This window comes from Octopus bimaculoides, chromosome 20 (genome assembly GCF_046866305.1).
Source record: "Octopus bimaculoides isolate indiv1 chromosome 20, ASM4686630v1, whole genome shotgun sequence".
In the NCBI taxonomy this organism is placed as follows: domain Eukaryota; kingdom Metazoa; phylum Mollusca; class Cephalopoda; order Octopoda; family Octopodidae; genus Octopus; species Octopus bimaculoides.
The window spans coordinates 8,807,165-8,822,164 of record NC_142947.1 but is presented as its reverse complement, the minus strand read 5'-3'; the positions used below and the strand labels follow the sequence as shown (position 1 = coordinate 8,822,164).

The 15,000-nt window shown below is 34.9% G+C and overlaps 2 protein-coding genes across 3 annotated transcripts in view; one reads left to right on the top strand and one right to left on the bottom strand.

Annotated features, from left to right (window-relative positions):
* The window catches only part of LOC149131586 (uncharacterized), a 79,518-nt gene that overhangs the window by 31,681 nt on the left and 32,837 nt on the right, over positions 1-15,000 (bottom strand). The gene's annotated exons all lie outside the window — the stretch shown is intronic.
* Positions 3,085-7,866, top strand: LOC106877582 (uncharacterized). Its single transcript, XM_014926522.3, has 2 exons — positions 3,085-3,557; positions 6,230-7,866. The coding sequence occupies exons 1-2, from the start codon at positions 3,507-3,509 to the stop codon at positions 7,709-7,711; spliced, it is 1,533 nt and encodes a 510-aa protein (XP_014782008.2). The 5' UTR covers positions 3,085-3,506; the 3' UTR covers positions 7,712-7,866.

Genomic DNA, 15,000 nt, shown 5'->3' with positions numbered 1-15,000 from the left:
ACAAAATTGTCACCTCACCAAATACGAACACTACGTATCCGACAAAGCAAAGGGAATGAAGTTTATCTGTATATATCTTCATCAAAGATATATACAGATATATATATACACATATATATATATATATATATATATATATATATATATATATATATATATATATATATATATATATATATATTATTATTATTATTATTATTCAGTAGTTTTATTTTTATAACGTGCTTTCACTTCACTACCGAGCGCAGCTCTGTGCGCCTTGGGTATGTGCTGTGGTTTGCTGTGGTGCTCTTATGTTTACTGTATTGAAAGTGTTTTGCGTAGAATGTGTGCAGTACCCAGTAGTGCAATTTTCTGTATGTTATATATATTTGTAAGTCCTGGTGTTTTTGTTATGTATTTGTCTGAATATTTTTTTATTATACCTAAGGCACCTACTATGATAGGAATTGTTTCTGTTTTTAGATTCCACATTCGAGTTATCTCTATTTCCAGGTCTTTGTATTTTGAAAGTTTTTCCATTTCTTTTAGAGAAACGTTGTCATCTGCTGGTATTGAAACATCAATTAGAAGGCATTTTTTTCCTTCATGATCTTTGACAACTATATCTGGTCTATTTGCCTTAATTTCTCTATCTGTGTGTATTGGCATATCCCAGAGTATGGTTGCTTTCTCGTTTTCTGTGACCTTTTCTGGCGTGTGTTTATACCATCTTTTTTCTGTTGCTATTCCATAATGTTGGCATAGCTTCCAGTGTATATAGGTCCCAGCTCTGTCGTGTCTGTGAATATATTCCTTCTTAGCCAGGACTGGGCAGCCAGAGATAATATGATTTATTGTTTCTTGTCGATCTCCACATATTCTACAGTTACTTGTTATATTTCTTTTCATTATGTGTTTTTGGTAATTTCTGGTGGGGAGGCTTTGGTCTTGTGCAGCAATTAAAAATCCTTCAGTCTCTGCTTTGAGTCCTGAGCTTCTCAGCCATTGCTGGGATTTTTCTCTGTCTATTTCTTTCGCATTTAGTTTAGCCCAGTATTTACCATGTAGGGGCTTTTCTTGCCATCGTTTTATCATGGTCCGTGGCTGTTCTAGTTTTAGTTTGGATTTCATTTGTTTTATAGCTTTTGTTGTTACTTCTTCTTCTTCTTCGTATTTGTTAGGTAGATTGATTTCTTGTTTGTATTTGTCAGCTTCCTTAAATACTGAAAACAGTTTTTTGTTTTGCTCGTGTTTTGTGGCTATTTGTATTAGTTTCCCTTGCTTCTGGAGTAGGTATTTTTGCAGTCCTATGGTGGTTATTTTATAATAGTTTTCTAGCTGTATAAGACCCCTGCCACCTTCTGTGCGTTGTATATATAGCCTTTCTATGTCAGATTTTGGGTGGTGCATCCTATATCCTGTCATTATTTTTCTTGTTTTCCTGTCTATTTTACATAGTTCGTTTAGTGTCCAGTTAAGGATGTTGTAGCTGTAGCTTATAACTGGGACAGCTAAAGTGTTGATACCCATTATCTTGTTTTTAGCATTGAGCTCTGTTTTTAGTAGTGATCTAACTCGTCTATAGTACTCTTTCTTTATTTTTTCTTTCATTTGTGTATGTTGTATCCTATCTAGTTCATTGACTCCTAAATACTTATATGGTTGGCTTTCGTCTAGTTCTCTTATTTCATTGGCTTTATCTAGTGTTATATTGCTACTTTTAACTAATTTTCCTCTTTTCAGGGTTGCTTTGGCACATTTTTCTAATCCGAATTTCATTTCTATTTCCTTGGTAAAGCCGTGTACTGTCTGTAGTAGTGTTTCTAGCTCTTTGTCGTTTTTTGCATATAATTTTAGGTCATCCATATATAGAAGGTGGCTGACTGTTTTTCCATAGCATTTGTAACCGCATCCAGTTCTATTTAGCAATTCTGTTAAAGGTGTGAGTGCCAGGCAGAACAGGAGTGGAGAGAGCGTGTCTCCCTGGAATATTCCTCTTCTAATGGGGATGGCTTTCGTTTTCACAAGTCCCTCTTTTGTTTGGAGCTGTAGCACTGTCTGCCATTTGTTCATTATTATTATTATTATTATTATTATTATTATTATTATTATTATTATTATTATTATTATTTATAGTATCATTTGCTTGAACGCCACGCATCTATTTCCATGTAAATCTATCTATCTATCTATCTATCTATCTATCTATCTATCTATCTATCTATCTATCTATCTATCTATCTATCTAATAAAGCTCAACATGTGTGTGTCTGTGTGTCTGTACATCTTTAGAACGAAAGGGGATAGAAAATACATAAAAATGAAGTATGTGTTCTTATGTGAAAATTTTTCGAGAAAGACGATGAGCTACATAAAATTTGCTTTCCATTGCGATTAGGGGGCTTAAGATGGGGGGTGGCAAACACTCCCTTTAAAATTACAAATATCTCCGATTTCAATGAAAATCACAACGTAACTACTAGGTACTAAATAAAGACGATTTCCAAAATTTCACCATCTAACAATATAATTTAACACCTCCCCACCCCTAACGGAGTTTATAATACGGGACAGAGCCCCTTTGAAAGTGCAAATACATCCACTTTTCATGGAAGGTTCATAGAATTTTAGTACGTTCTTGGAATAAGTGTCCTACAAAACTTCAACAATGCATATCTCATTATAGACTTTGTAACGTAATTTTATGTATTAGAAAAGGAATATTTTAATAAGCAAAATATACATTGCTTTTGCGTACCTTCTATTCTATTTAATGCTATAGATATACAGAAACATAGGTACACAGACGTTGAGTTTTATTATGTGTGTGTGTGTGTGTGTGTGTGTGTGTGTGTGTGTGTGTGTGTGTGTGTGTGTGTGTGTGTGTGTGTGTGTGTGTGTGTGTGCGTATCGAAGTAGAGATGGGTAGATATAGCTTGAGAGAGAGATAACAGATAAGAATATTTGAAAGGCCATTTATACAATAGATGCATACAATCAGTGCTCAGAGTCAACTATTGTTATTTTATTCACCTCGCAATTTAGGCAATTGTTTTCACCTGAGCACTAATTGGATGCATCTATTGTATAAATGTCCTTTGAACAATTTTTATCTGTTATCACTCACTATTTCTATGTCTCCTTTCTCCATCCCGTCCGTCTGTCTGTCTGTCTCTGTCTCTCTCAATCTACATAGTCATCCCTATTTCGATACGCACACACACTCATGCATACAAACGCTTTACAACTTAGTTTTAAGGTGAAACACAATATTCACTTTTATTATTCCAAATTTAGTTATCGGTATGAGCATAGCCACATTTTACGCCTCAGTTTTGTTAAACTAATTTATAGTGGCTCTACATTTTTCAACTGCCTCTCTTCTTCAATCTCCAGTTTCGTTAGAACGTCATCAGACTCAGTGAGACTGCTTTGACACAAATTTCAAGTTTACTGTAGAAGGAAAAGAAACAAAAGTAGAAAGAAATCTTTTTTCCAACGTGAACTTGTTTTTCGTTTAAAATATGGCCAATGAACTACAGGGCATAACCAAAACATTGCAGGAATTGAAAATTGTGAGTATTCGAACATGGGCATTTGCATGAATATACATCGTACATAATAACAATAATAATAATAATAATAATAATAATAATAATAATAATAATAATAATAATAATAATAATAATAATAATAATAATAATGATGATGATGATGATGGTGTTGATGATGATGATGTTGATGATGATGATGATGATGATGATGACGACGACGACAATAATATACCCTACATCACTCTTCATGTTTAGATCCCCATATTATCGTTGCCAAGCGTCAATCATTTGTTTGGTGGATGCGAATGAATTTTTTTTTTTTTTTTTTTAGTTTTATGTATGTTGTGTTGTAGCCAGCTTTTTTGTTGAAAGATGGTGTTTTGAATGCTGTTAAGAATTATTGTTGAGTTGTTCATTTTTGTTAGTGTTATCTAAGCGGATGTAATTATAGAGTGACTCACTTGTGATTTCTAGAACTATATAAGACGTTGTCCGTTTTAACAACACAATCGTGTGACCGCACCCTATGTGTTTATCATTCTAAAAAATGGATATTTTTCCAATGAAATTTTCTGCAAATGCCTTTCAGATACCGTAGATTTCCGTTATATTGGAATTAATCGTGAAAACATTTTTCGGAGATGTGAAGAGGAGTTCCGGATAATTCACATGAGTCGACGTTGTTTTTTCATAACTCCCCAAACTTTCGTATTTTTTAAGGAAATTTTCTACAAATTCCTTTTAAATAACGATTATATCGAAATTTAATGTGAAAAAAATAATAAATTATGCGTGCTCACATATACTGAGAGCTATTACACATTTTTTTTTTTTTCCAAATTGTCCAAGTTTCATTTTGTACTTATTGTGCGCTCACCAGTTTTTCTTTTACTTGTCATCAAATTCCAATGTGATTGTGTGTGTGTGTGTGTGTGTCTGTGTAGTACGAAACTTGGTTCCAAAACACATGGTCCTGGGTTCAGTCCCACTGTGTGATAACTTAGCAAGTGTCTTCTGCTATAGCCTCACAACAACCAAAGCCTTGTGAGTGGATTTCGTAGACAGAAACTGAAAGAAATCAATTGTTTATATACGTATACATGTATGTGCATGTAAGTGTCTTTGTGTCTGTGTTTCTCCTTCATCACTGCTTGACAACTGGTGTTCGTTTATTTACATCCCCATAACTTACTGGTTTGACAAGAAGAGACTGATAGAATAAGCATCAGGCTTATCAAAATAAAACAAAAGTACTGGGGTCGATTCATTCGACAAAAAATTCTTCCAAGTACTATCAATCTATCTTTCTGTATATTCTATATATATAAAAATGAGAATGTGTGTCTGTCTGTGTGTGTGTGAATCTCTAAAACTCGAGAACTACGCAACCAATTTCATTCAAATTTTACACATGCCTTACTTAGGGTCCATGTAGTGTCTTAGGCAAAAACAATTTTTAACTTCTTGCATAGTTCGAGCCCACTCCAATATCATATCTCCTCCACTATTTCAGTATTACGTGTCAAAAGTGAAACAATAACATCACTCTACTGTAATGTCAGATACTTTCACTTTCACACTGAAACTATTCCACTATTTCAGTATTACATCTCAAAAGTGAAACAATAACATGTCGCTTCTGTAATTTCAAATACTTTCACTTTAATACTTTCAATTTCATACTGAAACTATTAAAGTGAAACTATACTCTCACATATATACAGGTATACTATAAGACCCAACTTAAAAACATTCCCAACAATTCTACTTCTCTGGTTGACATTAACACACCCACCCCCAATAGGGGCCTTCATTCCCACATTTTAGAGCACCATGAGCTCCATTTTTCAGGAGCAAAATCCTTTTTTACAGGTTCCAGAAGACTGAAATTTTGGAATATGTGCATAAAGATTAATAGTATGGGATACATGTCTCATGATTAGAATTTTTTAGGGTGTGCAAAGAGGAAAGAACCCTCATGTGCAATTTTGATGAAATTCGAATCATATCTATTCCAGTTCCTCACAGGAAATATAAGAGAAAAGTCTCATCTTTCAAGTGCATGTAACACGGGCAACGCCGGATATCTCTGCTAGTATAAATATATATATATATATATATATATATATATATATATACATACACACACACACATATATATATATATACATATATATATACTCATATATAATGCACACACACATACACATATGTATGTATATGTGCATATTCATATCTATTATATAAAAGTCAATGTCTTTATGTGTGTTCGTGTGTTACTTATAGATTCGAAAACTACTCCACCGATCCTAATGAAATTTGGAACTTAGATTCAATGCATAAGGGGGGGTATAATGCAGTATGTTTGGTTTCAATTTGAGGTGACTTAAAGGGAGCAGAACCCCCCCCCCCATGAGAATTCATAAATTTCCGATGTCATGCAATACTCATCAAGTATATATTCTCACACATGTTACATATTAACCAATCCTTCTTCCCCAGGGCTTCTAGCGCTCTTCAACTCCATCTCTGACCTTATTTCTTTTAAAGGCATCAAAGTGTATAATCCAAAATGCTCATCAACTACCTTTACCTTGTTTCATTGGCTTAAAACAGGAAAACTAGGAAATGCATATTTCTCCATGATAACAGTCGATATCATATTTCATACAATCATTTTGTTTCTATTTCAGGATGGTGAACGTAAAATCGAATTGTACAGGGAAAGAATTAAAAGATTTCCAAATGTAATGGAAGAAAGTTTTGAGAAGACCGAAGAAGTTTGGTCGTCTCTCTACAGAAAAGTAGACGATTCGTTGAATAAAGACATCTTATTTGGTTTAGAAGATGAGATTCGTCAAAAGAACGTCATAGTATTTATTCTGTGGCAGCTGAACGAAAAAATCCAGGCTGAAAAATTAGCCATTGAAGTTCGGGAAAAAAAGCCAGATAACCTGGTGGCATTAACCAATCTTGCATTCATTTATTTGTGCAACGGAAATATCTCTAAGCTAGAAAACCTTTTGGATAATCTAAGTAGTTTTGTAAAACGGGGAAATTTCCCGCTGATAGAAGCAGAAGGTAAAAGGAATGTCGCTTATTGTTTAGCTACTATTTCTTTTAATGATTACGAAAGGGCTATCAAACTTTACAAAGAGACTCTCAATGTTTGTCCGGACAATTATTTGTGTCTCTTCTCTATTGCTTTGTTGCAATATCGTTGTTTAAGAAACACCATGGATAAAGAGAAAATACTTAAAAGTATTAAGGAATCAATACAGTATTTAGAGAAAATACGATGTGCTTTTCCACACCGTATTGACAAGGCCCTAATGGGAAGAACATTAACATTGATAGGTTTGTTTAAAAAGAATTCGTATAATTTTCTTCGTCAACCATATGAAGACTATTTTCAGAGAGCTCTTCATATTTCTCCTGATGACACCTATGTTTTGGAGAAAATTGCAAATCATTATAGATGTTCACATCAGCTTGAAGAAGCAATAAAATTTTATGAAAAAGTAATTGAAAAAAAGGCAACATCATATTCTCATCATAATCTTGGATTAATTTATCTAAGACAGAATGAACCAAAATATACATATTTCCCAACGAACGAAAATTTGTCAAAAGAAGCGAATGATTGTGCGAAACTTTTGAAACATGCTCAAAGTATTCCTCATAGAGAAAGGAATGATTTCGTCAACAAAGCTGAATATCACTTTGATGAAGCTCTTAAACTTTCTCCAGGAAATTCATCTGTTCACTATGATATCATTTTATTATATATGTCTTTGAAAGAATATGACAATGCCAGGAAACATTGTGAAAGTTATAAAACAGATATCAAACTACAAGATGTTAATTTTAACATTTTGTTTGGAAGATTATGTTTTAAAGAAGCAGACGAAAAAAATGATGAAGAAGAAAAAGATCGATTAAGACGTTCTGGAATGGATAGGTTTGTTCTGGCTCTTAAATCTGCTGTAGAATTTCTTCCTTTCAATAAAGACCTGATAAAAATTTGGGAGATAAAGGAAATAGTGCATGATTTATATGAGTATGGAAATGGAAATGCTGAATACAAAAAATTTGTTTTGGAATTCATTCACTCAGTAGAAGACCTTGCCAATGATGAAGAGCTACAAAATATACTTCACGAGAGTGAATTATAGAAGATAAAATGTTTTATAAATATACTTTTCTTATTACTTTCTTTATTGATAATACTGAACAATATTTTGAAGTTCATCGTTATATATCTCAAGTTTTCTTAAGTTAAGTCCAAACACGTTTATCTAAAGCTAAATAAAATAACTTTTATATAAAATTGTGTTCTGTTATGTTTTAGTTCTACTGCTTTATAACTTAGAGTGTGCTGAACAATATTTGAAGTTCAGCACACTGAACAATGTTTGAAGTTATGATCAGGAGTGTACAAAATATATCTCTAAAAATGGAAATGCTTCCTTGATGATTGCTTTATCTTCTGGGACAGATCGAATGAAGATCTAAGTATATTTAAGAACGTACTGAACATACTTCAGCCAGCCATCAATTTACGACAGATTCCATTTGCACTGAATTACCATTCCTGGATCTCTACATAGAAATACAGAACTCCACATGCGCAACAGACGTATTTTTCAAAAACACTGACACACACCAATATTTAAATTTGTACTCTTGCCATCCATCACACATCAAAAGAAACATCCCATACAGCATGGCAAGGCGGATCTGTGCTATAGTGAATGACCTCAAAATACGTGAAATCCGTATGTATATATATAAATATATTCATATATATATATACATATATGTACATACCTACATATATATGTATATATACATGCATATATGCGTACAGAACATCAAAAACGGAAAAACGCGGACAGAATGAGCTACGAGAACATAAAAAACAAAAACATAGAAAACGAACTTTTTTTTCGAACAACGAAAAAAACAAACAGAGAAACGAGACATGCAACGTAAAGAACATTCCCTTTATCAGTTGTCTCCTGTTTTATCTACTCCGCGTTTCGAAGGTAAGGACAAGACGCCACTTCGTTAAAACAGTCCTTCCCGCAAAGCAAATTAAATAAAATTTGGGATATTTTGCGTAGGGTGAAAGTGGTAACAAAAGCAGGACAGTGAGAACAAAACAGTAAAAACAAACGGTGAGGGCTGTTGAGCCAAAACGATGTGAAGTGGTGAACGCTGGAAAAACAAGCTTTGAGAAGAGACAGATAATAGCACGTCTCGTCTTTAGGAAGGAAGTGGAAGAAAGAAAGAATGGCCGTTGGTCACGTGTGAGCACCGAGAGAGTCAAGGAGAAAGAGTGAGAGAGAGAGAAAAAAACAGGAACGGTGAAGGGGAGAGGAAAAGAATAGGGAAAGCGTGGGAGAGTAAAACAGAAGGAAGAAGAACAAGAGAGGGATATATATATATATATATATATATATATATATATATATACACACACACACGACAACCTTCCTTCACGTTCTGTCAGGCACATCCACTTACAAGGCTTTGGTCGTACTCTGGCTTAGATGGAAGCTCAAGTCGCCTGCACAGAGGAACTGAACCTAGTTCCGCAGGGTTAGAAATAACCTCTTTACCACACAACTACGCCTATAAGTGTGTAGTAAAAGTGTGTAATGTTTTTTTAATGTTTGGTTGTTTAAGCTTAAATTCCACAGAGTGGGCTCACCAGACCTCGTTTTTTCTTCCCCATCGAGTCACATGTAGTTGCATGTATTGGTCGGTTACTAACTGTCCAGTTGCATGTTTGTAACCGTTTGCTTTGTCTCTGGAGTCTACACAGGGTTGTAAAAACCCTTGTATTCTGTCTCTCTTGGTCCTCGGCAGCAGCCCTTGACCACACACCACGTCTCTATTGGACCAGCGTCGATGACCCAGACACTAGCCGGTTTCGCAGCATTCTTCAACCAGACGCCGCCTGTCTTCATCGTTGCAACAACAGACAGCAGACCATAGCCACATCAACAGGTGTCCGTAGTTAGGGGATCTTCAGTTTCATCGCCTTCTTAATTCCCTCATTATCTATCTATCTATCTGTCTGTCTGTCTGTCTGTCCGTCCGCCCGCCCGTCCGTCCGTCCGTCCGTCGGTCTATCTATCTATCTATCTATCTATCTCCATTGTCATGATGGGACCTCACTTCCCCCCCCCCCCAAAAAACAAAAACAATGTGCATATGTTTGTGTGTCTGTGTTTTTCCCCACCCCCTAAACATCGCTTGACAACCGATGGTGGTGTGTTTACGTCCCCGTAACTTAGCGGTTCGGGGCGATCTTTCGGCACTAGACCACCATAACTTCCGGTCGTTGTGCGCACGCATACTGATTACATTATCGTATAGTGCGTTTGTTTTTAAATGACTTGAAAATATGAAAAGACAACATTAAATAGATAAAAAAAATTTTTTAATGAATGGGATCTTTTTTTAAAACGGGGGCCACATTTTTCATTAACGAAACACTTTGAAACTTGGAACACTGGTAGAATGTGTCATATAAAACATTTTTTTCTCTTAGTCTTCTTTAAAAAAAAAGAAATCTATAAGTTATTCCATGTTAAAGTTGTCGTATTTCTGTAATTTCAACCAATCACTGACGTCCATTCAGCCGATATACATTAAGTGCTGACTACATAAACAAACGATTCTGAAACAATTAACCCTAACCCTAACCCTAGGATTAGGGTCAGGGTTAGGGTTAAAGCAAATTTAAAATGAAAAAAGCAAATAAAACGAAGGTATGGAGATTAAATACGCTTTACATCGCTTAATCAGCCAAAGGAGTAAATATAAACAACTGAATACTTGTCAGTGATTGGTTGAAATTATCGAAATAAGACAATTTTTTACATGAAATAAATTCAAATACAAAAATATTTTTCTGTTCTATAACACAAAATAGATAAGTATACGAAGTTTGAAAGTCTTTCCGTACCAAAAACACTACGTAAAACATTAATGAAAAATGTGGCCCCCGTTTTAAAATAGATCCAATGAATGGCCCACTAAACTCAAACCTTCTCCCCTCAGATTCATACAGTTCTCAAACTTTAAACACATAAACACACTATACGATGATGTAATCAGTATGCGTGCGAACAACGACTGGAAGTTATGGTGGCCTAATATCCAAAAGATCGCCATTTTCTAACAGAAAATTATGCTACCAAAATAAATCCTCTTTTACATATCTCTTATAAAATATGACACCAATAGTGGTGTCATGTGAGAGAGATATTTACTTTTTGTTGAGCATCATATGAGGAAGGCATTTGTGTTTTGTTGACTGTTCATTAACAGTTGCAATATTTATAGTCCTGGTGTTGTTGCTGTTGCTTTGCTTACTAATGCCTGCTGATGCCTGCTGAAAGCTGCTTAAATTCAATGTGTATGCAGATGTATGTATGCATAAACATATGTAACAAATACAAGCATATAGATGAATATGTGTGTGTGTGTGTGTATTAGTGTGTATGTGCGTGTGTAAAAGGGTGTGTTTTGATGGACATATTTATATACATGTATATGTGGGGGTATATATATATTTATTATTGGGAGTGTGTGCACGTATGTATGTTAGTATGTATGTATGTATGTATGTATGTATATATCTATCTATATATATATATATATATATATATAATTATTACAAATTAAAAGGGTAAAGGATAATCAATTTATTAATTAATAAATCAATTAACAATTAATAATTTTTACCAAGCCCATCGGTATGAAAGCACCATTATTGGTGGAGAACTTATTTAAAAGCTCATATATATTTTTAAATATAATTAAGGGATCAGCAAATATTTGCTTCACCATATGTTTTTGCCTTTGTGAGTTACAAGTGATGCTATCTGTGAGATTCTCAGCTTTTTTAGCTGCTATTTCTGAACTTCGGTATATGGTGAAGCAAATATTTGCTGATCCCTTAATTATATTTATATATATATATATATATAAAATTCAATAATAGGACGAATTCTTTTACAAGAATTTATCAAGTAGCTAGCGTGAAAAAAACCTCATAAGGGAAAAAATCCATCATTTATTCCCGAAATATATATTTATATTTATATAAGGGCATTACTATATAATAACGCCTCACGCCATGAGGGACTCTAAGGTCAGACTACTATAAAAAAGCACATTTTTACCGAATGCGAGGAAATGCAACTCTCAAAGCCAACCCCTCAAAAAAACCTTAGGGTCCCTCATGGCGTGAGGCGTTATTATATAGTAATGCCCTTATATAAATATATATATATATGTGTATATATATATATATATATATATATATATATATATATATATATATATATATATATATATATATGTCTTCAAGTATATTTTTAATGTCCCTACATTACAATAATTATAATCGGCTCAGGCATTGAATCCGCTCATATTTAGTGTGTTAAAATGCACTCAGAGGCGTGTGTTTTCATAACTGATATTTATATGAAGTGTGTGTGTGTGTGTATGTGTGTGTGTGCGCGCATATGTGCACGCGTGTGTATGTGTGTAAATATAAGTTTATGTCTGCATATAGATATGTATACACACACACACGCACACACGCACACACACACACACACACACACACACACACGCACGCACTCACCGGGTTGCTGGAAAGTTCCTGGCTTTCAGGGTAATGCAATTGTCCTGCCTGGAAGCCCAACCTTCCAAGTTCTTTTACAGGGCTTAGAAAAACTGTAGGGCCACTGCAATAAGCGTGTGAATCTGAGAGGGGAATATGTGGAATAAAATCATCATTAACAGATCCAGAGGAGAATGGCGACGAACAGAAGAGGCTCCTTTTAACGCGTCGCACGGTCAATACAAAACATAAAATATAACATGCGAGGGCTCACATGTGTAATACGAGGAAATGCCAGCAAGGAAAGAGAGACACAACCGTTAGATATATAGACACATAAAGGGTAAGTTTATTAGCGCAGTGGACTGTGTGTCTGTGTGTGCGTGCATGCGGCAATATAAATAATAACACAATACATATGACAGGCCTTCCTGGGTACAAGCGTATGTATACATAAATATGTGGGATCTATTTTAAAACGGGGGCCACATTTTTCATTAATGTTTTACGTAGTGTTTTTGGTACGGAAAGACTTTCAAACTTCGTATACTTATCTATTTTGTGTTATAGAACAGAAAAATATTTTTGTATTCGAATTTATTTCATGTAAAAAATTGTCTTATTTCGATAATTTCAACCAATCACTGACAAGTATTCAGTTGTTTACATTTACTCCTTTGGCTGATTAAGCGATGTAAAGCGTATTTAATCTCCATTCCTTCGTTTTATTTGCTTTTTTCATTTTAAATTTGCTTTAACCCTAACCCTAACCCTACGGTTAGGGTTAGGGTTAATTGTTTCAGAATCGTTTGTTTATGTAGTCGGCACTTAATGTATATCGGCTGAATGGACGTCAGTGATTGGTTGAAATTACAGAAATACGACAACTTTAACATGGAATAACTTATGGATTTCTTTTTTTTTTAAAGAAGACTAAGAGAAAAAGATGTTTTATATGACACATTCTACCAGTGTTTCAAGTTTCAAAGTGTTTCGTTAATGAAAAATGTGGCCCCCGTTTTAAAAAAGATCCAATATGTGTATGTGTGTGAGTGAGAAATACAGAGCATGGAATAAGAGTCTGTAACATAGACGCTAAGCGTCCTGAACACAAAGATAGGGAAATACCAGTTCATAGTCTGTAACACAGTAGATAGACTGTCTGTACACAAGAGGTTGTGGCTTCTAGGCAGAGCTAAGTCACGTGTCGTGAAGATGAGGCTTCTATGCCGAGCCGGTTACTTGAATACAGGAGATTCTCACAGGTTGTTCTGGCTGTTACTTCGTGGTGGAAACAATCCACACAAATAGTGTTGAGATGGAACCGCGGTTGCTGTTGGTAGTGTGTACGCTGGTGGCGTCGTGTTGACGTTGGCGACGAGGCTGTAGTAAACAGTAGAACGGTGGTGTTGACGCCTTTCATTCTTTCGGGATCGATAAATTAAGTACCAGTTACGCACTGGGGTCGATGTAATCGATTTAATCCTTTTGTCTGTCTTTGTTTGTCCCCTCTGTATTGCCTTCTGGGCAATAAAGAAATAATATATATATATATATATATATGTGTGTGTATGTATATATATATGTGTATGTTTAATATGTATTTGTATGCATGCATGTTGTGGGGGGGGGGGCAGATACCGGTGTCACGCAAATGGCACCCGTGCCGGTGGCATGTAGAAACACCCATTACACTCTCGTAGTGGTTGGCGTTAGGAAGGGCATCCAGCCGTAGAAAACTATACCAAATCAGACTGGAGCCTGGCTCAGCTTTCCAACATGCCAGCCCAGTCAAACTGTCCAACCCATGGACAACGGACATTAAATGATGATGATGATGATGATGATGATAATATATACATATATATGTATACATACATATATAGATATATATATATATATATATGTGTCTGTGCTTGCACATGCATGTGTGTATGTGTGTGTATAAGCATGTGTATGCATGAGTGGGAGTGTGTGTGAGAGAAAGAGAAAGAGAGAATGAGAAAACATGTAGCAATCAGCCGAATCACAAGCTTGACCCAATTAACATTAAGATGATATAAGTTAAAACAACAATCTCATTATCTTCAAATGATTAAATTGCCTAAAATTAGTGTCAACTTAGCTTGTACATTGTTATAAATAGTATACAGGAACGTTGTAGAGATAAAGATACTTATAAAAGTACACACACACACACAAACATGCGTGTGTATATTCATATATACATATATATATTACTCTTTTACTCTTTCACTTGTTTCAGTCATTTGACTGTGGTCATGCAAAGGCACCCATTACACTCTCGGAGTGGTTGGCATTAGGAAGGGCATCCAGCCATAGAAAACGATGCCAAATCAGATAGTCTGGTGCAACCTTCTAGCTTACCAGCCCTGGTCAAACCGTCCAACCCATGCCAGCATGGACAATGGATGTTAAATGATGATGATGATGATGATGATGTTGACGATGATGATGATGATGTTGACGATGATGATGATGATGATGATGATGATGATGATGATGGTGATGACTACTGAGAGAGATAAATTTAATTTCAGCATTTTAGCAATTCAACAATTTAGCAATTTCAGCATTTTAGCAATTTAACAACACACAAAAACTGTTAAATTCACTTTCGATTTATTTCATAAGGTGTCAAAATTCTCACCACACAGCTGTGACCTGGTCACTGACAGATATTTCATTACATCATGGCCAGATGTTTTATCACCAGACATTTTTTGGTGCCAGATACATAAATATATTTTCACTATTTAAATAAAAATAATGTCAATATAATTAAACATCTTTCTT